This window comes from Sapajus apella, unplaced genomic scaffold (assembly GCF_009761245.1).
Source record: "Sapajus apella isolate SASKATOON/1434 unplaced genomic scaffold, GSC_monkey_1.0 scaffold137, whole genome shotgun sequence".
Lineage (NCBI taxonomy): Eukaryota > Metazoa > Chordata > Mammalia > Primates > Cebidae > Sapajus > Sapajus apella.
The window spans coordinates 143,981-165,492 of record NW_022437077.1 but is presented as its reverse complement, the minus strand read 5'-3'; the positions used below and the strand labels follow the sequence as shown (position 1 = coordinate 165,492).

Below are 21,512 nucleotides of genomic sequence, written 5' to 3'. Positions count from 1 at the left end.
TAGAATCTCTGATGACTAGAAAACTATCACTAGCCAGGCATGGTGGCTCATGCCTGTAATCCCAACACCTTGGGAGGCCAAGGCGTGTGGATCGCTGGAGCCCAGGGGTTTGGGACCAACCTGGGCAACATGGTGAAATCCCACCCTTACAAAAAATACAACAGCCACGTGTATAGCATGCACCTGTAGTCCCAACTACTCAGGAGGCAGAGATGGGAGGATCTCTTGGGCCCAGGAAGTTGAGGCTGTAGTGAGCCATGATGACACTGCTGCACTCCAGCCAGGGTGACAGAGCAAGACCCTGTCTTAAATTTTTTTTAAAAGCCATCACCAAGGGTCAGATAGACTCCCTTACTAGACTTGGAGCTTCTCAAGGGGTAGGTGCTGTTGGTTTCATCTCTATATCCACAGGCTCAAAGTAGCCTGACACAAAGTAGAATGCCGTTATAGATGGGATAGAATGAAGGATGGAAATATTAATGGAATCACAGCCAGATGGATGATAATATGGGTAAATGGCCATTTGGACAAATGGATAAAATGGATGGTTAAATAGTTGAGTAGGTAAGTAGATGGCTGGTTGGTTAGGTGATTAGATGGTTAATTGGAAGGTGGGTGGGTAATTGGGTGACTGGAAGATGGATAGATGAATGAACGGATACCTATTTGGGATGACTAGATGGATAGTTGGATACATTATGGGTATATGGATGAACTGGCGGATTATTGGATAGATGACCAGATCAATAGCCAAATACTTGTGTGGTGAGATGAATGAATAGGTGATGGTTTGGATGAGTGAATGGTAGGGTGGTTTTACGGAAATACGGATAGATGGTTAGGTGGGTGAGTTAGTGGATAAATGAGTGGGTTGTTTGGATGGGTAGATGGATGGAATGATTGATGATGTGTGATGGCTGGATATGTGGGTGAGAGGAAAGTTTAATGGGCAGGTGGATGGAAAGTTAAATGGAAATGAAGTGGGACGGTTAGATGGATAGAGAGTGGAATGGAAGTGAAGAATCTTTAATGTTGCCTAAAATATCTAAGTCAGCCTCACTATCATCTGCCAGCTTAGGTTTCTTCTAGAGTGAGTGGAGGAGCTTAATTGGATGAGTTGACTTCTGGCTGGAGTGGAAAAAGAGACTGGAGTACAGCCACCCAGTCACCAACCATCCACGGGGAGTCAGTGATGTGAATACCCTGAATCCCCCAAATCCCCCAGACTCCCCACTGTTTAGCAGCCTTGCCACACAGAAACCCACTTATAATCATGATCTCCCCATTTCTCCCTTCCTACCATCAAACCTGCTGTCGGGGAAAATCCTGTTTAGATTCCAACAAAGGGTAAGTTACTTATTAAGAAATTTTTTTCTTTTAGTAGGATTTCATTAGAAACACAAGTAGAATTTCAGCTATGCACACAGGAGGAGATCTTGGATGAAATAGATCTTCCCCTTGACCCTGAAATTAAACTACCTAGGTGATTGACTACTTTTTTGTTGTGATGATTAAATGCCAAAGGCTGCTTCTGATGAAAGTTAACAGTCCACAGTCTTGAAGGCAAGCGTTTTAACTTGAATTCCTTCTGGGTGACTCGGAGCTGCTGGGGAGTAAGGATAGTGTAGCAAGAAAGGCCCCTCCCTGAGCCCCATTGCCCAACACAGGATGATCTCAGTGGTCTGAGAGCCAGGGACCCCTGGGAAAGTCCTGGTAACCAGGTTCAAAGTAGCTGGAACATCCACTCATCCATGCCCTTCCAGCTCTTCCATTCACAATTTTCAACGTGATGAAGGCCCTCTCCCACCTGTCACTCATATGTCTGATTTCATCAGCCTCCTGTAAGCAGCTGCATTCCTTAATTTTTTTTTTTTTTTTTTTTGAGACCAATTCTCACTCTGTTGCCCAGGCTGGAGTGCAGTGGTGTGATCTCAGCTCACTGCAACCTCTGCCTCCTGGGTTCAAGCGATTCTCATACCTCAGCCTCCCAAGTAGCTGGGACTATAGGTGTGAGCCATCATGCCTGGTTAGCTTTCATATTTTTAGTAGAGATGGGGTTTCACCATGTTGGCTAGGCTGGTCTTGAACTCCTGACTTCAAATGATTCGCCTGCCTCGGCCTCCCAAAGTGCTGGGATTACAGACGTGAGCCACTGTGCCCGGCCCCTTAATTTATTTTCTATTCTTTTAAAGTTTATTTGTGCAAATATGATATCTTATTTCTTCTTCATTGTTACACAAAGGATGGCAAGTGCCATTGGCTTTTTTTCACTTAGTGATGTGTTCTGGAGATAGATCCAGGTTAAGCACAGCTCTGTTATTTACCAGGTGCTCGTTTCGAGTTCTGGATGCAGAGGTGAAAACGAGCAGATGAGGTCCCGACTGTCACAGAGCAGAGGGAACCGGGGAGAAAGCAGTCCCACTGACACTGAGGCAGCCTTTGCCGCCCAGTCCCACATGAAGAAAGGTTTTCGCCAGCCAGGAGCTGGGAACCAGCACACACACCTCAGTCACAGGCTTTCGTTCAGTCTTGAGCCACAATCCATGTCCCCTTCCGAGATCTGCCTTGAGGTCAGCAGGAGAGAAGGGGCCCTGTGACCCACAGCAGGGTGAAGGTGGATCTTGGAGGCCTAAGTTAACCAACTTTTAAAAGAATTGTTGAAAGGGGTCCCAAGAGAAATAGCAGCATCTCTCCAGGGAACGTTCAGGGACCATGAAGGGGTCTTGGTGCTTGTCCAGGTAAAATATTGAGGATCGTTTTGCTGGCTGAGATTTTAGCTTTAGGACACACAGCATGGTACTGTTAGCCCAAAGATGGAGGCTGCTTTCTTCCCCAGTACAAAGCCACTTCAGAAGCAAGGATTGGGGGGATGCAGCATAGACTCGCCAGAACAGCATGGGGCTTGCTGTGGACTCGCTGGAGGAGGTGACATTTGAGCTGAGACCAGTACAAGAAGAAAGGCCAGGGACAGCATTCCAAGGAGAGGTGCAGGAAGTACATGGTTCCAGGCAGGACAAAGGAAAGAAAGGAAGCCGGTGTGGCTGGAGGCCAAGGCCAGGGTTGGAGGGGGTGGGCGTGATAGGATCCAAGGGCAAGACCAGGCCAGAGCTGATGGAACCCTATTCATTTTGGATTTTGGATTATATTCTAAATCCAGGGAAAAGACAGAAGGTTTTAAGCAGGGTGCTTAAAACCAGTCAGGTTTTAAACAGGAGGTTGCTGTGATGTGATTGATATTCTCAGAATCACCCTGGCTGCTGTCGGGAGAATGGTTAGAGGGGCAACATGAAGCATCTGGGCAACGGATTCCTTCATACGTTTCAGAAATTTTTTTAATTTTGAAATTAATATAAAGTTTATTGCACAAATCTCAAATCTCAATTATTTTTACATATGATTATGCTGGGATAATTACAGCACCCAAATCAAGATGGAAAACGTTTCCAGGCAAACGGCTGGATGTGCCCCGCCCAGTCTATATCCACATTCCATGACTGTTCTAGTTCCTGTCGTTAAGATAGTTTGAGCCGGGCGCGGTGGCTCAAGCCTGTAATCCCAGCACTTTGGGAGGCCGAGGCGGGTGGATCACGAGGTCAAGAGATCGAGACCATCCTGGTCAACATGGTGAAACCCCGTCTCTACTAAAAATACAAAACATTAGCTGGGCATGGTGGCGCGTGCCTGTAATCCCAACTACTCAGGAGGCTGAGGCAGGAGAATTGCTGAGCCCAGGAGGCGGAGGTTGCGGTGAGCCGAGATCGCGCCATTGCACTCCAGCCTGGGTAACAAGAGTGAAACTCCGTCTCAAAAAAAAAAAAAAAAAAAAATAGCTTGGCCTGATCTAGAACTTCATATAAACGGACTCAGAGCGTAATCTTTGGTGCCTGGCTTCTTGGACTCAGATGTTTTTGAGATGTACCCATGTTCTTGCATGGGGCTGTGGCTCATTCTGGGAACAGGAGAATTTACCTTAAAAACGCTGGAGCATTTTTCCCAGAATATTTTAAGCCCCATGATGCAAGCTCAGCGCCCGAGAAGCTGTGCTCGCCTGCAACCACCAGGGGGCAGTGCGGCCCCACAGCTGGCCCAGCCGCCTGCAGGTGCCACTTGAAGTCGGACCAGGAAAGAGCAATAGTGCAAGGCTTCCGAGGACAGATTCCGAAGGCGTCTGCTTTGGGCTGTGCCAGACTACAGGGATCGCTCTGATGATACTGAAGCATCTTCGACATGTTAGGCCCAAGAGGCCATGGTAAGGTGACCTTCTACAGTGACCACAGTGGTGGCCTCGGCTGACACAATGTCTATGCAGGAGGCAGATGGACACTGTGGTGGCCTCAAGAATGGCCCTGCCACCCACAGGGCTGGGAAACTCTGTTCCTGCACTCTGCCCATCTTTAAACATGGACCGCACCAGTGTTTAATAATGTAATTGTAAGAATGGCTTAACTTGTCTGGGGGAAATGTTAGGTAGGTAGGTAGGTTGGCTGGTTGGTTTGAGATAGGGTCTCGCTCTGTTGCCCAGGCTGGAGTCAAATGGTGCGATCACAGCAGCCTTGACCTCCCAGGTTCAAGCGATCCTCCTTCCTCACCTTCCTGAGTACCTGGGACTACAGGCGTGCACCACCACACCTGGCTGATTTTTTGTATTTTTTGTAGAGATAGGGTTTTGCCATGTTGCCAGGCTGGTCTCAAACTCCTGGGCTCAAGTAATCCACCCGCCTTAGCCTCCCAAAGTGCTGGGAGTATAAGTGTGAGCCACCGAACCTAGCCGGATTTATTTTTATATCCAGAAGTTCATTTAAGAATTATGATAATCCAGCTCTGGTCAAATGCTGATTTTTAAATTTAACAATTGGGCCATGTGCAGTGGCTCACACCTATAATTCCCAGCATTTTGGGAGGCTGAGGCAGGAGGATCACTTGAGCTCCAGAAGTCTGAGGCCGCAGCCATGATCACACCATGGCACTCCAGCCTGGGTGACAGAGAAAGGCAAGACCATGTATGAAAAGTCTCAAAAAAGGCCAAGGCAGGCAGATCACTTGAGGTTAGGAGTTCAAGACCAGCCTGACCAACATGGTGAAATGCTGTCTCTACTAAAAATACAAAAATCACCCTGGCAAGGTGGCAAACACCTATAGTCCCTGCTACTTGGGAGGCTGTGGCAGAAGAATCACTTGAACCCGGGAGGCGGAGGAGTTGCAGTGAGTCCCAAGATCATGCCACTCCAGCCTGGGAGACAGAGCAAGACTCCGTCTCTAAATAAATAAGTAAACAAATAGGAGTGTATATATATCATGTATGTGTGTATAACTAAGTTTCACAAATCAATGCTTACCAAATGATTATGACACATCCTATAATTTTCCATCCTGTTCTGTTTTTAAATGATGCAGGTCCCAACCTGCAAAATCAATTTCACAACCCATAGCTTGGAAAATGCTGGTTATCTGCCAACAAGCGTTAGCAAATAAGCTCATCTGAGTGATCGTTTCTCTAAGCCCCATTTAACAGAGGGTGAAACTGAGCCTTGGGAGGTGTCGTGGCTTGCCCATGGTTCACAGCTGGAGGCGAGGCGGGCAGAGCTGAGACTCCAACCCTGCACTCTCTGACTCAGGTTGCAAGCTCTGGTCCACAGACACATTTTATTACTCTTCACATGTTTTTTTTTTTTTTCAAACGTTGACCCAATTATATAAAACGGGTGATTTCACTCAAAATGTAAATGTTCAACTTCCCTAAAATCCAAGTGTATCCCTTGGCCTGCATTTGCACACGAGCAGCTAAAGCCATCCAGGCCACCCCTGTGAGCTGACTCGGGGGCTCTCCAGGTTGACCGGTTCGCCACAGTCCCCACCGTGCCGTGTTTTCTCCCTGACACACCAAAGTCAAGCGTCGGTTGCCATTGATCCACACACCTGCCAGCTGCTATTCTCATAGTGGAAGAATATTTTTTCTATCAAAAGTGGAAAAACAAAAACTAAACCAAGGGGCTTACATATTTCAAGAAAAACAATAGTGGAACATGGTGGCTCACACCTGCAATCACAGTGCTTTGGGAGACTGAGGTGGGAGGATCTTTTGAGCCCAGGAGTTTGAGACCAGGCTGGGCAATATAGTGAGACCCCATCCCTACAAAAATAAGTAACTGGGCATGGGGGCATGCACTTGTGGTCCCCACTACCAGGGAGGCCGAGGTGGGAGGATGGCTTGAACCCAGGAGGTCGAGGTGGTCGTGAGCTATGATTGTGCCACTGCGCTCCAGCCTGGGCAACAGAGGGAGACTCTGTTTCAAAAAAATAAATAAATAAAATAAAAATACATGCACAGATTATTCAAACACGTGGTTTTTTGTTGTTGTTGTTGTTTTCTGTTATTGTTTTTTTGAGACGGAGTCACCCAGGCTGGAGTATAATGGTGCGACCTCAGCTCACTGCAACCTCTGCCTCCCGGTTCATGCAATTCTGCTTCAGCCTCCCGAATAGTTGGGATTACAGACACCCACGACCACACCCAGCAATTTTTTTGTATTTTTAATAGAGATGGGGTTTCACTACGTTGGCCAGACTGGTCTCGAACTCCTAACCTCATGATCCACCTGCCTTGGCCTCCCAAAGTGCTAAGATTACAGGCATGAGCCACCATGCCTGGTGGTTTTTGGTTTGTTTTTTGACGGAGTTTCGCTCTTTCTCCCAGGCTGGAGTGAAGTGGCGCAATCTTGGCTCACTGCAACCTCTGCCTCCCAGATTCAAGCCATTCTCCTACCTCAGCCTCCCGAGTAGCTGGGATTACAGGTGCATGCCACCACGCCCAGCTAATTTTTTGTATTTGTAGTAGAGACGGGGCTTCACCATGTTGGCCAGGCCGTTCTTGAACTCCTGACCTCAGGTGATCCACCCGCCTGGGCCTACCCTAAATGCTGGGATTACAGGCGTGAGCCACCATGCCTGGCCTCACCTCTTGTCTCTTTTGTCCACAATTGTGTCCCCAGCACCTGAAAAAGAGCCCAGTGAAGAATAAGTCCCTAGTTAATAATTAACTTGTAGCTTTAATACAAAAGTTTCTCCAATGATGACAAAGATACAGTCTTGGTTAAGAGCAGACATTTTTTGTGTCATTAAACTGGGTTCCAGTCCAGCTTCGGCTCTGCACAAGCTGTGTAGCCTCAGTCCCTCTGGACCTGATGTCCTTCGCTGCAAAACGCAGGTCATTAGGATGCAATGTGCATAAATTGCCCGGAGCACAGGAGATGTCGGGTATGTAAATGAAGTTCCCTTCTCCTTCAGTTCATCAAAGGGAACCGAGGTCATTACTCAGCTGTCTTAACAAAGCTTGTTACCCAACTGGCCCGAGCTTAGGCTATCAGAGGGCCAGGGAGGCAGCAGTTTTCCATTAACACCACAGTCTGAAAAGAGTGCCCGTGGGCAGGTTAGAGCCTGGACCAGGCGGCAAAGCCAAGGGTTTGATCCCCAGTCACGTGTATAACTGGTTTGTTCAACATTTGACCATCCTAATGTGGTAGTTTTCTGAACTAAAGAAAAACCGGCCCGGCACAGTGGCCCTCATCTATAATCCTAGTACTTTGGGAGGCCGAGGTGGGTGGATCACTTGAGGCCAGGAGTTGGAGACCAGCCTGGCCGACGTGGTAAAATCCTGTCTCTACTAAAATTACAAAAATTAGCCAGGCGTGGTGGCAGGTGCCTGTAATCCCAGCTACTCGGGAGGCTGAGGCATGAGAATTGCTTGAACCCAGGAGGTGGAGGATACAGTGAACCAAGATCGTACCAGTACACTCCAGCCTGGGTAATAGAGTGAGACTCTGTCTCAAAAAAAAAAGAAAAAACAAAAAACTTATTCCCTGGGCTCTCTTCAGCCAGGCGTCTGATTTAAGGTTCCACCCACCAGCTGCATTTGATACTGATTAAGTAGGGAGAAAGGTGATTGCACGTGGCACACCCCACCTGTCAGTGTGGACCAGCCCCGAGGCCACGTGGTTCTGGCCTCGGGGCATAGCTTCTTTGCAGCTCGGTCCTGCACGGCGGCTTCGGTGGATTCCTGGAAGCTCAGACCTGAAGAGTTTCTTCAGCCCTTCATGTAAGTCTGTAAATATTATTTCGGTTTTTTTGCTGTTGTTGTTTTTCTGCTTTGAGATGAAGTCTAGCTCTGTTGTCCAGGCTGGAGTGCCATGGTGTGTAATCTCGGTTAACTGCAAACTCTGCCTCCCGGGTTCAAGCAGTTCTCCTGCCTCAGCCTCCCGAGTAGCTGGAATTACAGGTGCTTGCCAGGAGTTGGAGACCAGCCTGGCCAACATGGTGAAGCCGTGTCTCTACTAAAATTACAAAAACTAGCTGCGCGCGGTGGCATGTGCCTGTAATCCCAGCTACTCGGGATTTTTGTATTTCTCTAATTTCTGTATTTTAGTAGAAATGGGGTTTCACCATGTTGGCCAGGCTGGTCTTGAACTCCTGACCTCAAGTGATCTGCCCACCTCAGCCTCCCAAAGTGCTGGGGTTACAGGCACAAGCCACAATGGCTGGCCCGTAAATACTGGTAATGTATCAGTGAGATTGAACCCATGAGTTTAAGTCATGCCCAGATGATGGGTATTAGACCTTATACAATTGTGGGAGGAGCTGGGGAAGTGGAGGTCTGAGGAGGAGTCTGGAGTTACCAAGCAGGTAATCTGAGAAGCCGTGGGGCACGTCTGGAGTATTCAGTGGGGATCTATGGCTTCTGCAACCCAGCAACTGGTGACGGGCCAGGTGCTGACGTGCAGGAGTCAGGATGACCTGAATGGGAGTGGAGGAGGGCAAGGACAAGCTGGTGCTTGCTGGCACCGCTGCAGTTGTCTGTCCCACATCTAATCACAGCGACCTTGGAACAGTAGAGGATGCGACTTCCTTACAGCCTATGAAATCTCACACAGCTCCTCTTTTGGTCAAGTTTAACTGGGAACCACTTGGGAGCCGGGATTCTGGGAAATGCAGTTCCAGCCTAGCCAGGTCGGCACGGAACTGACCAGCGCACTTACTAATGCCTGGTGCTTAAACTGATTGGGTGAATTCTGCTCTCTATAACTGACCTGGCTGACCGAGACCGGGGACAGTTCTGCAATGGGTACTGTCATCGTTTTGTCCACACAAGACCTTTCATGGACCAATTTCCCGCCGTATGAGTCTGCACCAGAAGAGGCTTGAATTTCACTTTCCCAACCTCCCTTGTAGTTAGAAGGTAGGCATGTGACCTCGACTGTCAATCACATACACCCAGATGGCACCCAGGCTCAGCGATCAAATACTCCTGATAGGGTCTGGCTCTGTGTCCCCGCCCAAATCTCCTCTAGAATTGTAAGCCCTGTGTGTCAGAGGAGGTGCCTGGTGGGAGGTGACTGGACTGTGGGGGCGGATGTCCCCCTTGCCGTTCTCGTGGTAGTGAGTTTTCACAAGATCTGATGGTTTAACAGTAAGGCCTGCCTTCGCTCTTGAGCGCGTGCCGATGTGTGAGGCCCTCCTAGCCCCCTCGAACTGCCCTGCCGCCCAGAAGTCCTAGGCTCGGCGCCCTTGGCGAGGGGGGCGGGGAGAGCCGAGAAGCCACACAAAGGTTCCACTGAGGCTCGAGGACCGGTAGCCTTCGGGGTGAAGCCACGGATCACAGTGCGGAATGAATTCCGGTAGCGAAGCTCCGGAGGTTCTGCAGAGGTTGAGATCTGCCCTTGGTGGCCGGGGCCGAGTATTAAGGTTCTAACCCTGTGGCTTGGTGATTTCCACACCCCTTGACTTCTCTGAGCTTAAACTTGAGAACTCTGTAGACGCTGGAAGTGTGTGTTCTTCCCTAGGCATGGTAGCTGCCGTTCTTAGTTGTCTGTCTCTGAGACTCTGACAACCTAGAGCGCTGGGCTGGGACCCTTTGGCGACACCCAGCACAGGTGGTACCCTATGATCTCGGGACGTCGTGAGCGGCCCAGTGCTGGCTTGGGTGCTCAGTAGTGTTTGATACCATGGCGGGAATGCCCTGTGGTGCTCAGTCTAGTGGTGGAAGGCGCCGCGAAGTTAAAAGCAGCCTTGGGTCGGTTCTGCTGGAGCGCCGCTTCCTCCTAGCCTCCTAGCGGTTTGGCCGGGGGTTCATTCGTTGGTCTGGCTTATTTTTAGAGCTCGGTTCTGGGGCAGGGCTTGGCTACTGGCGAGGCTGCTCCCACCTGTCCGCTACTCACGAACTTCACAATTCGCTGCGGTGGTTTCGCAGCTCGAAGCCATCCCTGGAGTCAGGCCCACCTGCTGCCAGAGCTCCTTCCTGGCCATTCCCGCTGGATTGCGGAGGGAGGACAGAGTTGGACCTCGGAGTGGGTTCACTGGGCCTGTCCCTTGGGGTCTCGGCTCTCTGGGAGGAGGATTCTACTTCCTCAGGAATGCGGTAAAAATCTAATCCCACCCCCTCTCCTGGCGCTGTGAGAGTGTCCCCTCAAAGTAAGGTCAGCATCAGCCCATGCCCTATTTGGTGAATAAATAAAAGCAGACTAGGAATTGGGGGGAAAAAAAAAAAGTAAGGCACTTCCCCCTTTGAACTCGCTCTCCTGCACCATGTAAGACGTGCCTTGCCTCCCCTTTGCCTTCCACCGTGATTGTGAGTTTCCTGAGGCTTCCCCAGCCATGCAGAAGTGTAAGTCAACTCAACCTCTTTTCTTTATAAATTACCCAGTCTTGGCTGGGCGTGGTGGCTCACACCTGTAATCCCAGCACTTTGGGAGGCCAAGGCAGATGGATTACGAGGTCAGGAGATCGAGGCCAACCTGGCCAACATGGTGAAACCCCGTCTCAATAAAAAGAAAAAAAAAAATTACCCAGTCTCAGGTAGTTCTTTATGGCAGTGCGAAAATGGACTAATACAGCACCTAAATGGCACTTAGGCTCAGTCAATCAGATGCACCTGCATGGGACCTGGGCTCAGCCAAGCCAGATACATCCACATGTGAAGGCAATGGAAGTGATTCTGATGCATGGAATCCAGTCTGGCTAACAGGCAGAAGAGTTCTGCCCAGGTCACTAGTGAAAGTCATAGTGTTTGAGCCCAGTAGGGCAGTGATGTGGGAAGTCATCTTTTTTTTGGCAGTCTCATTCTGTTGCCCAGGCTGGCATGCAGTGGTGCAACTGGGACATGGTAAAAGCCCCATAAAACTGCATACCTCAACCATACCTAGGCTTTCTGTTGAAACTGCTCTCTGTAACCCTGATGTGACAGGCAAGCATTCCAAACCCACGCCATCTTGGCCCCTGCGGCACGTAATAAGTAACTAAGGTCTGTAATTTCCACCCTATGCAGGCAGTGTGTAAACTAACACTTATCTTGACTTCTGTGAACCACTTAAGTAACAATCGGAATGTCCGAAGCCCCTCACCCTCACCCCCGCCCAGGAGGTGGTTTACAGAATGTCCAAAGTCCACTAGCCCTCAGAATGTCCAAAGCCCCTCGCCCCCACCTCTGCCCAGGAGGTGGTTTACGGGCACAAAAGGTCTTGCCACCCTCCTGTCGGGGCCACGGGTTAGAGAGATGTGAGTCCTCCGTGGCTGCCGGCAATAAAGACCCTCTGAATTGGCTTTTGTCTCAGTGGTGATTCTGTGCTCCCTCGTTTACAACACAGTCACAGCTCACTGTGGCCTCTACCTCCCAGGTTCAAGTGATTCTCCTGCTTCAGCCTTCTGAGTAGATAGGATTACAGGAGCACACCACCATGCACCTGCAAATGTTTATATTTTTAGTAGAGACGGGTTTTCATCATATGCGCCAGGCTGGTTTCAAACCCCTGACTTCAGGTGATCTGCCCACCTCCGGCTTCTCAAGTTCTGGGATTACAGGTGTGAGCCACCATGCCTGGCCGATGTGGGAAGTCTAATACAAGGGTCCTGCAATGTAATCTGGACATTGTTGGTGGCTATGCAATCTCCTAACTCATCTTTCCAGCCCTCCCAAGGATTTGTGAGTAACTCAGTGTCCTTCCACAAATGCCTTTTCTGCTCAGATTAGCTGGAATACATTCTATTATTTGCAACTAAAAACCTGACCCCTCCAAATTCATGTAACCCCTGAGTCTCAGTTTTGTTTTTTGTTTTTTAAGAGATGGGGTTTCATCATGTTGACCAGGCTGGTCTTGAACTCCTGACCTCAGGTGATCCACCCATCTCAGCCTCCCAAAGTGCTGGGATTACAGGTGTGAGCCACCGCGCCCGGCCATGAGTCTCAGTTTCTCAAGCTGCACAGAGTGGAATAACCACCGCAGTGGGGAGCTAAGAGGGGCCTGGGGAGTCATTTTGTAAACTCACCACGGTGTCACACACACCATGTGACTGGGGCAGTGTTGTCGGAGGACTCACTGAACTGGCCTGGGAAGTAAGCAGACTGGTTTGAGTCCCTGCTCTGCAGTGACCTTTAGTGTGAGGAAATCACTTCCTTCTCTCTGAACTTCAGTTGCTTCATTGGGAGAATGGGTCCATTACTAGTGTCTGCTCCATGTAGGGAGTTATTACAAAAATCAAAGGATTACAGCATGGAAAGCCCCAGCACAGGGCCCCACATGGGGCATGCCCACATCAGCGACACTTGGAGGAATATGGGTGAACTTTGCTTCCCTAGACTAAAGAAAATAATCTAGATAGGGTCCTGATGTAGCCTGATAGGAAGGTGGCAGCTAAATGCTGACCTTTGGAAAACACAACTCTGATTAATACCACTGAATTGTATAGTTTAAAATGGACTATCAGCCGGGCATGGTGGCTCACCCCATAACCCTAGCACTTTGGGAGGCTGAGGTGGGAGGATCACTTGAGGTTAAGAGTTCGAGACCAGCCTGGCCAACATGGTGAAATCCTGTCTCTACAAAAAAAATACAAAAATTAGCCAGAAATCACTTGAATCCAGGAGGCGGAGGTTGCAGTGAGCCAAGATCATGCCACTGCACTCCAGCTTGGGCGACAAAGTAAGACTCCATCTCAAAATAAATAAATTAAATATAAAATAGTCTGGGCACGCTGGCTTATGCCTGTAATCCCAGTACTTTGGGAGGCCTAGGCAGGTGGATCACCTCAGCTTGGTCATTCGAGACCAGCCTGACCAATGTGGAGAAACCTCCGTATCTACTAAAAATACAAAAAATTAGCCAGGCATGGTGGTGCATGCCTATAATCCCAGCTACTTGGGAGGCTGAGGCAGGAGATCGCTTGAACCCAGGAGGAGGAGGTTGCAGTGACCCGAGATTGTGCCATTGTACTCCAGCCTAGGCAACAAAAGTGAACCATCTAAAAAATAAATAAATAAAAATAAAATAAAATGGATGGCCAGGCACAGTGGCTCACTTATAATCCCAGCTCTTTGGGAGGCCGAGGTAGGTAGATCGCTTGAGCTCACGAGTTCAAGATCAGCCTAGGCAACATGGTGAAACCCTTTCTCTACAAAAAAATTTAAAAATTATTTGGGCATGGTAGTGTGTGCCTGTAGACCCAGCTACTCAGGAGGCTGAGGCAGGAGGATGGTGTGAGCCTGGGAGGCGGAGGTCACTGTGAGCAGAGATGTCACCACAGCACGCCAGCCTGGGTGCAGAGTGAGACCTTGTCTCAAAAAACAAATAATAAATGGGCTCAGTCCCCTTGGAAAGAACCCCCCTCAGGTTTCTACTCAATGAGCAGCCCCCTAGAAAGGGCCCCCAAACACACCATCTCCCTACGCAACTCACCCTCTTCACCTTCAGTGCATCTAGCCCGCCTGGGATCATATTACATGCGTACAGGTATCAAATTGCTTCCCAATGACAGCGTCAGATAAATAGGTACAGAGACTGAACCTGTTTTGTTCACTACTGTGACCCAGGACTTGGCTCATACAGAGAGCTCAGTGAATCGCTGTCTCTGGAATGCAGGGTTTTGGCCCATGTGCTCGCTGTCCCGTGGGCCAGATGGCTCCACAAGCTGCAGTGCTGCCTGTGGCCACCAGATGGCAAGCGTGCTGGACTGCATGAAAAGGTCTGAGCCGGTTCCTATCCAGGTCATTGTCAAAGGAAGTCAGCAAGGACCTGGCAGCTTCTGCCAGGTTCACCAGACCCCACTGCCTCTCCTTCTTCTTCCCATTTTGAAAGCACTCAACCCAGACTGGAGCCCTCAAGTCCTTCCCCTCCTACCTGGCCTCTCACTGACCCGCTGGTGTGGCCTGAGAAGTAAGCAGACCAGAGTGCTCAGATTAGCCGGAGTAGATTCTGTTATTTGCAACTAAAAACCTGACCCCCTCCAAACTCATGTAACCCCTGAGCCACAGTTTTCCAAGCTGCACAAAGAGTGGAATAACCACCCCAGTGGGCAGCTCAGAGGAGCCTGGGGAGTCATTTTGTAATGGTGCTCATTGCAGGGCTGTTTGCTATAGCCAGAGTTTGGGGGCAATCTGAATGTCCAGCAGCTGGGGACTGGCCACATGCATTATCCCCTGCCCACATAGCAGACATCACACCCCCTAAAAATGGATGGAGGGGCTCTTGAACTGTACCAATATGGACAAATACTCAAGAATTCAGAGTTTTTTAAAAACAGGGCAAGGGGGCAGGGCTGAAGAATGTGTATGAAATGCTACCATTTATGTAGAAAAGAAGGCTGGGAGCAGTGGCTCACGCCTGCACTCCCAGCACTTTGGGAGGCCGAGGTGGGCAGATCATCAGAGGTCAGGAGTTTGAGACCAGCCTGGCCAGCATGAGGAAACCTGTCTCTACTAAAAATACAGAAATTGGGTGGGGAGCTGGGGAGAGATAGCAAGGGGAGAGATGCCAGAGGTAGGTGATGGGGAGGAAGGCAGCAAATCACACTGCCACGTGTGTACCTAGGCAACAATCTTGCATGTTCTTCACATGTACCCCCAAACCTAAAATGCAATAAAATAAATAAATGGGAAAAAAAATAAAAAATAAAAATACAAATACAAAGATTAGCTGGGCATGTTGGCAGGTGCCTTTAATCCCAACTACTCAAGAGGCTGAGGCAGGAGAATCGCTTGAATCTGGGAGATGGAGGTTGCAGTGAGCTGAGATGGCACCACAGCACTCCAGCCTGGGTGACAGAGTAAGACATTGTCTCAAAAATAACAATAATTTAAAAGAGAAAAGTAAGAAAAAGCAGAGAAAAATGTCTCTGCATTTGTTTGAAAATACAGACTCTTCCCTGAGGAATTGGAGAGGACCGGTGGCACAGGGGACAGGCTTTATCCTGCAGACCCTTTCATATCTTCAGCTTTGAGTCATGTGGCTGTTTTACCTGACCAAAAACCATTTCTCTGTCTCTGAGTCAGCAAGCTACTTCTTCCTTGGATGTCTTTGCTTCTAAGGGAGGTTGCAACAGAGGCTGGATAGGGGGTGCACTGGGACACCTCAAGGTGGCCTCTGCATTTGAACACTGTGCTGCTAGCTACTCCAGAGCTGCATGACCTTCGTTGTGTCCAAGCCCTGGGGACACAGCAGGGAACAGAGCCCCTCCCTCGCCCAGCTCACATCCAAGTGAGACACACAGGAAAAGTTATAAATGTCCACACCCTTTGCTCAGGGACATGAAGAAAACACTGAGGGCATGAGGGGCCGGTGGGCATGTAGCTATTTCAGAGATAACATCTGAAGAATCGGGTGGCAGCCACGTAGGAGGGTGCCAGGTTGAAGGAGCAAAGAGTGCAGAAGTCAAGAAAGATGGGAGCTGAAAGACAATGGATGACCCGCCCCTCGCCACCCCATGGCCGCGGCCTCTCCCCTCTCCGGTCTCCAGGATGAAATGAGACAGCAGAGGGAAGGCGCACATGCGAGCCCAGGAACAGGAAGTTAACATGCTTCTCAGTTAAAAAAAAAAAAAAAAAAAAAAAAAAAAGACTTGGGGCCAGGCGCAGTGGCTCATGCCTGTAATCGCAGCACTTTGGGAGGCTGAGGCAGGCAGATCACCTGAGACCAGGAGTTCAAGACCAGCCTGGCCAACATGGCGAAAACCCTAAAAATGAAAACTTAGCCAGGCATGGGTGGTGGGCACCTGTAGTCCCAGCTACTCGAGAGGCTGAGGCAGAATCACTTGAACCCGGGAGGTGGAGGTTGCAGTGAGCTATCACACCACTGCACTCCAGTCTGGGTGACAGAGTGAGACTGTCTCCAAAAAAGAAGACAAAGTCTGGGTGCCCTGGTTTACACCTGTAATCCCAGCACTTTGGGAGCCTGAGGCAGGCAGATCACTTTAAGTCAGGAGTTCAAGACCAACCTAGGGAATATGTGAAACCTTCATCTCTACAAAAAAAAATTAGCTGGGCATGATAGTGCACGCCTGAATCCCTAGCTACTCAGGAGGCTGAGGCACAAGAATCGCTTGAACCTTGGAGGCGGAAGTTGAGAGAGAGCTGAGATGGCACCACCACACTCCAGCCTGATTAACAGAGACTGCGTCTCAAAAAATAATTCGTAGATGGTGTGTCTTCCTGTGAAGAACATGAGGCCCACCATGACAGGACTCCTGGGCCCTGCTCCCCATCTGTCCCCAGTACTGAAATTGTGCATGGCTCGCGACAGGTCCCCTGTAATACTTGAGCAGCTGAGCGATGGTTGTCCTCATTGAGATGCAAGTTTGGTGAAGGCAGGGACCCGACTCCTTGACGGTGCCTGACGCAATGCGTGTTTGCTGACTGGCACGAATGAATTTATACCCACGCGGGCCAAGCTCCCCTGCCAGCCATGACGCCTCTTGGCCCTTAGCACAGGAAGGTGGTTTGTGGAGATCTTTTCTGGGGAGCTACTGAATTCCAGAGAAGAGACACTGCCACCCAGGAAACCAAACCTCAGCCTTTCAAGCCAGCTTCATTCTACTCACACCATGTGCACCTCCAGCCAGGCCAAGCAATGGACCAGGGCACCTGTGAAGGGCCAGGACCCTTGCCATCCACGTGAGTCCTGTTAGCTCGGCCTCCCTACTGGCCTCAGAAGACAACTCCCTCCTCTCCCAACTGTTTGATGAGGACTGGCCTGGGAAGCCCCCCACGAAGGGCCATTCTCTCCAACGTGCCACTGCCTGGCTGCGGGGGGTGTTTGCGGCCTCCACTTCTGGGTTTGGTCATGCAAATCTGACACAGCCACCGGACTAAATGGAAAACTGCAAATTCGAGGACGACCACGGCGTTTTTCCAAAACAGTTTAATTTTAAAAAAGGTGGAGAAATCTGAAAAAATTAGAGGGGTGGGGGAAGCAATGGGAAAACCCAAAAAAAGCATACCGTGTGAGTCTACTGGCTCAGCCACAAAGAAACACCACCATCAAAAAGATATTTAAGTTTAATACAAATTTTATACAAAGAAAATGTGAAAAAATACTTCCATATGCTAAAAGCAATTATGCTTCACAAATAAGGCCAGCTAGGCTATTTTTTTTTTTTTTTTTGACAACTGCAATTCACAAATGTTCTTTCTCTGTGTTCTTCTAATACTCTTCTTAGTTCTTCTCTAATATGGGGAACTAGCTGGAAACTGTACAGTTCGCATCCTCTTAACAATGAAGAGAAAGTAAACGAGACTAAAATGTACAACGAAACGTACTGGAATGATATCGGACAGTTAATTTGCTCATATACATACATCACCTTTTGCTTTTTGATCAATGCTTTTTGTTTTACACACATACAAAATGGTTCTACAGCATACGTAGTGTCACGGACAGCATGACGGGGTGTTGCTTTCTCTCATACTGCCTTTGTTTCATGCTTACATAAAAATGTGAAATTCCATCATATAAATAATACGTACATGCTTCATCCCAGACTCGAATGTCCTCTGCGTGCGCCTTGCCTGAGTCCTCGCTTCCGAGAAGCGCAGCGTCTCTGACCAAGTGTGTGAGTGTGTGTTTAAAGGAATCACAAAGCAAAGCAAAGATTTTTTTTCAGAGTTCATGATCCTAACGCTTTCTAGGCTCTCCTCTTCTGCCACTGAGCTAAATGGGGCTTGTTTCTTTCTCTTCTGTAAACAAGGACATTGTGTTTTTTCCCTTTTAGGAGTAGAATCGTTTAAATCACATGAAATAAACTAGCTTCTCCCTGTGTCCGTCTGGTCCAGAGAGCTTGTGTTTTAGGAACGTTGTAATGCAGTAGCTGAAAGGAGCCCATGGCTTCACGGGGTAGAGTCTGTGCCAGAACTCCCGATCCCAGCATGCTGAGTACAGACACGTGAGTGAAAACGGCTGGCCCTCCCCTGGGTACCCAAGGATGAGGACGTGAGTGTGAAAGCGGTCCCCGGGCCCAGCTTCCATTCCATTGTGTGACATACGGACTAACTGACCATCCCTTCTCCAACACCAGAACATTCTTTTTGTTGTTGGGGTTGGCTTTTTTTGTTTTTGTAATTGTTTTTTTCTTTTTTATAAGTTAAAGTTAATACAAATATAAAAAGGAGACGGTCCTCTAGGTTCAGGGACATCCACAAATTGTACATTATTTACACCTAACGCACAGGGCTCATGTGGGTGAACGGTCCGCAGTCAAAGCCGATGCAGGGCGTCCTGTAGTGTCGCAGCCCCCGCGCCAGGGGCTCAGGCCCGTCCGAGGGTTCGTCATTCTCCAGTCTGAAGGTGGCTGTTCTCCTGTCTTTGTCGTTTCTCCTTTTCCTGGCGTCTGGGTTTTTCTCCCCATGGGATGGACGGTTTGTGTCCCGATTCGCTGCTAGTCCCAGAAGGTGTCCAGCCGAGACTCTTTTGGGAGGAGACTCTTGGTGCTGGTACTGGTGTTGTGCTCGGAACGTGCCGATCCCCTCTTCTCTTCGCTGCTGCTCCAACTGGATTTGCTACTCCGGGAATGGTCTGGGGAGGAAAGCCAACGTGTTTAGCATGCCTGCCCACCTGCACCTGAGCATAACTAGCCTGCAATCTGACCTACCCTCCCCACTCATGGTTCCCACGCTGCCACCACTGACTGCCCTGCATCTGTTGGTCTGCAGCGAATTAAAGTAGAACAGCTTGTTTTTTCAGATTTAACAACAGCTGGTTAGAAAAACAACAGGGTGTCATGCTCACAGAGAATTAAGATGTGTGAAAAAGGTTCTGAACCGCCAAGGAAGGCCTTTCTTGCGCTGTGTCTGGAACTGTGTACCCTTACTACGTGACTGAGTGACACTAAGAACCCCATGCACTTCTGGGTCCAACCTTGGCCCCTGGAGAAAGACACCGAAATGTGGCATGCAGTCTGCTTCCATTAATGGGATTTCTTTTAGCAATATATAGGCAACTTGAAAAATGGACTTTATAACCAAGTCACACTTGTCCACCCAAGGGAGAGGATCATAAAGGAGAAGAATGGTTAAGGTTCACCTGGGAACACAGACCCTCTGACTCCCAGTAAGGACAAGCTTATGGGTGACTGAAGGATCCAGAACCAGAGTAAGACCTAGGATGGCTTCAAGGACGCAGACAAGTAGCTGAGTAGTAAATGAGTAAGAAATAAATGAAGAAGCTGAAGGAAGAGGCAAATGAGGTGTCTGTGAAGAGCACTTTATCGAACAGCCCAGGTCTGCCGGTTCTGCTGGCAGCTGACTGGGAGAAATCTTCCAGCCAACCACTAGGATCCATCACATCTTGGATCATTTACCAAGTTCAGACAGACTGGGACAGAATTATGTTTTAATGTCTTGAGGTGGGTGATAATGTCTCGTTAAAAGAGGCTGAGGGCAAGAGGAGTGGGGCAGGGAGGGGGCCACGCTACTCCCCGGGGGGCTGCACTTCTTCCTGCCTGGTAAAAAGGCATGTGTGGGTGTCATCATGAGTTCCGGAAGATAAGCAGTGAAGAGAAGGACAAAGATCTCCAAAGTCATGTGGGGAGAACTCAGGAGGGAACTCCTTAGTCACCTGTATCAGTGACCAAGAGGGGACAATACTATGGTGGGCAGAGCTGGGGGCAAAGGCAGAGTCTTCTTAACAATCCTCAGTCGGCCTCCTTACGCCTTCCTCCCTCAGCCGCCATGCCTATGCTTTTAGTTCCTCGGAAGGACTCTGGGGCGTGATGCAGCTGGACATCCCCGTCCGTCAGAAAATCCCAGAGTCATGCAGTCAGCCCGCGTCAAGTCCTTCCAGCTCTGGTGGGGGCAGAGACCAGCGGCGGGGACTGGAAGAAACAGGACCAGGGCCAAGCTGAGTTCAGTATCTCTCTCCCAGCACCAGGCTGGCCAACAGAGGGGTCTGCAGGTCCTCCTGGAGAGGACACGGGACACTGGGTGACAGAGCCAATCACCACAGGGGGGAATCGGTGTTCATCTAGGACCCTTTATGAAGAGAGCGAGGACCATCTCCACCAAGAAGCCAGGCCACACGCTCACTGTCATTTCCTAATGCGGTTTGTGATGGCGACCAGAGGCACAGAGAAGAAATGTTGCAGAGGAAGACCCACCACTCGAAAGAACAGGAGAAGACACACCCACAGAGAAAAACACAGACACACACACAATGAGCCTTCTGCATGCCAGGAAGAGGCCCCGGCAGCTTCCGCAAGACAGGGTCATACTTACACTTCTGGGCGGGGTAGTTGGGGTGCGGCTGGTGGTCTGTGGTGGTTGGGGCATAGGCAGGTTGCTTGTCACACCTTTTGCTAACTGAAGAGATAGCACAGGTAGCCTCAGAGTCTGTGAGAGAGCTGGAATTCCGCACACCCCCGAGTGCTTACTATTTTTGTTCATCAACAGGCTATTATTAGAACCAGATGGCACCTTCATTCATGTCACCATTGTCCAACTTAATGCAAAGCACAGGAGACTAAAAAATGCGTATCAAACCACAAACTGGATCACTGGACACAGCACAGCATTACAGGTAGGAAATAAGGTATACAGTGACATAAAAGCAGCTCGGCATTTGTGTAAGCCACAACTTCTCAGAACCACTGGCTCTACAAATAGCCTAACTTAACCATGGGAAACAGAGGCAGGCACTAGAAACATGCTCGGGTTGAAGGCACCACCCGAGAAATCCAGACAATTTAAGGCAAGTAATAACTAACTGACTGCCCACAGTGATAACAGAATAGGGAGGAGAGGATGGAGAAGGCACACGTGGTGAAGGGGATGGAGGAAGGGGCTCTGGATGAGGTGGCAAGGAAATTAAATTCTCAGCTACAATGGCAGGACACCAACAAATCACATCTGAAATCAGAGAGTCCAAAAACAGTGATATGAAAGGAGTCAGCATAAATAACTGATACGGTGAGAAGTTTGGTAGGAAAACTGAAAGTAAGACAAGGGAGAAAATTGAAACTCCAGGAAGAAGTAAGGCTGTAAAAGAATGGAAATGTAATCATAGTACACTATGTGACTCCGCCATGAATGATATATATGGTCTTGTAAGTTAAGAATTGTCACATTGCAACTTTTTAGACTAAGCCAACAGACAAGAGTGAGGCTTAAGGGCAGTTATAGAACAGAATGTACACGTTCTCAACCTTGAAAATGGGAAAGTCAGGGCCGGTGGGAAGCCTGGCTCTCAGAGGGGTGGGAGAGGTAAGGA

General features: G+C 49.2%; 1 protein-coding gene across 19 annotated transcripts in view; it reads right to left on the bottom strand.

Moving 5' to 3' along the window:
* Positions 1-17,293: 17,293 nt before the first annotated feature.
* ZMYND8 (zinc finger MYND-type containing 8) overlaps positions 17,294-21,512 on the bottom strand; it is a 138,187-nt gene continuing 133,968 nt past the window's right edge. For 15 of the 19 annotated variants that reach the window (XM_032263602.1, XM_032263593.1, XM_032263606.1 and 12 more), the window contains 2 exons: positions 20,522-20,605; positions 17,294-18,824 (listed from right to left, as the gene is read on the bottom strand). In XM_032263602.1, the coding sequence (XP_032119493.1) occupies positions 18,688-18,824; positions 20,522-20,605 (221 nt within the window). In that variant the 3' untranslated portion in view covers positions 17,294-18,687. Of the gene's footprint in view, positions 18,825-19,037; positions 19,175-20,521; positions 20,606-21,512 lie in introns of all 19 variants that reach the window. The other 4 variants (XM_032263600.1, XM_032263603.1, XM_032263609.1 and 1 more) reach the window with 2 other exon arrangements.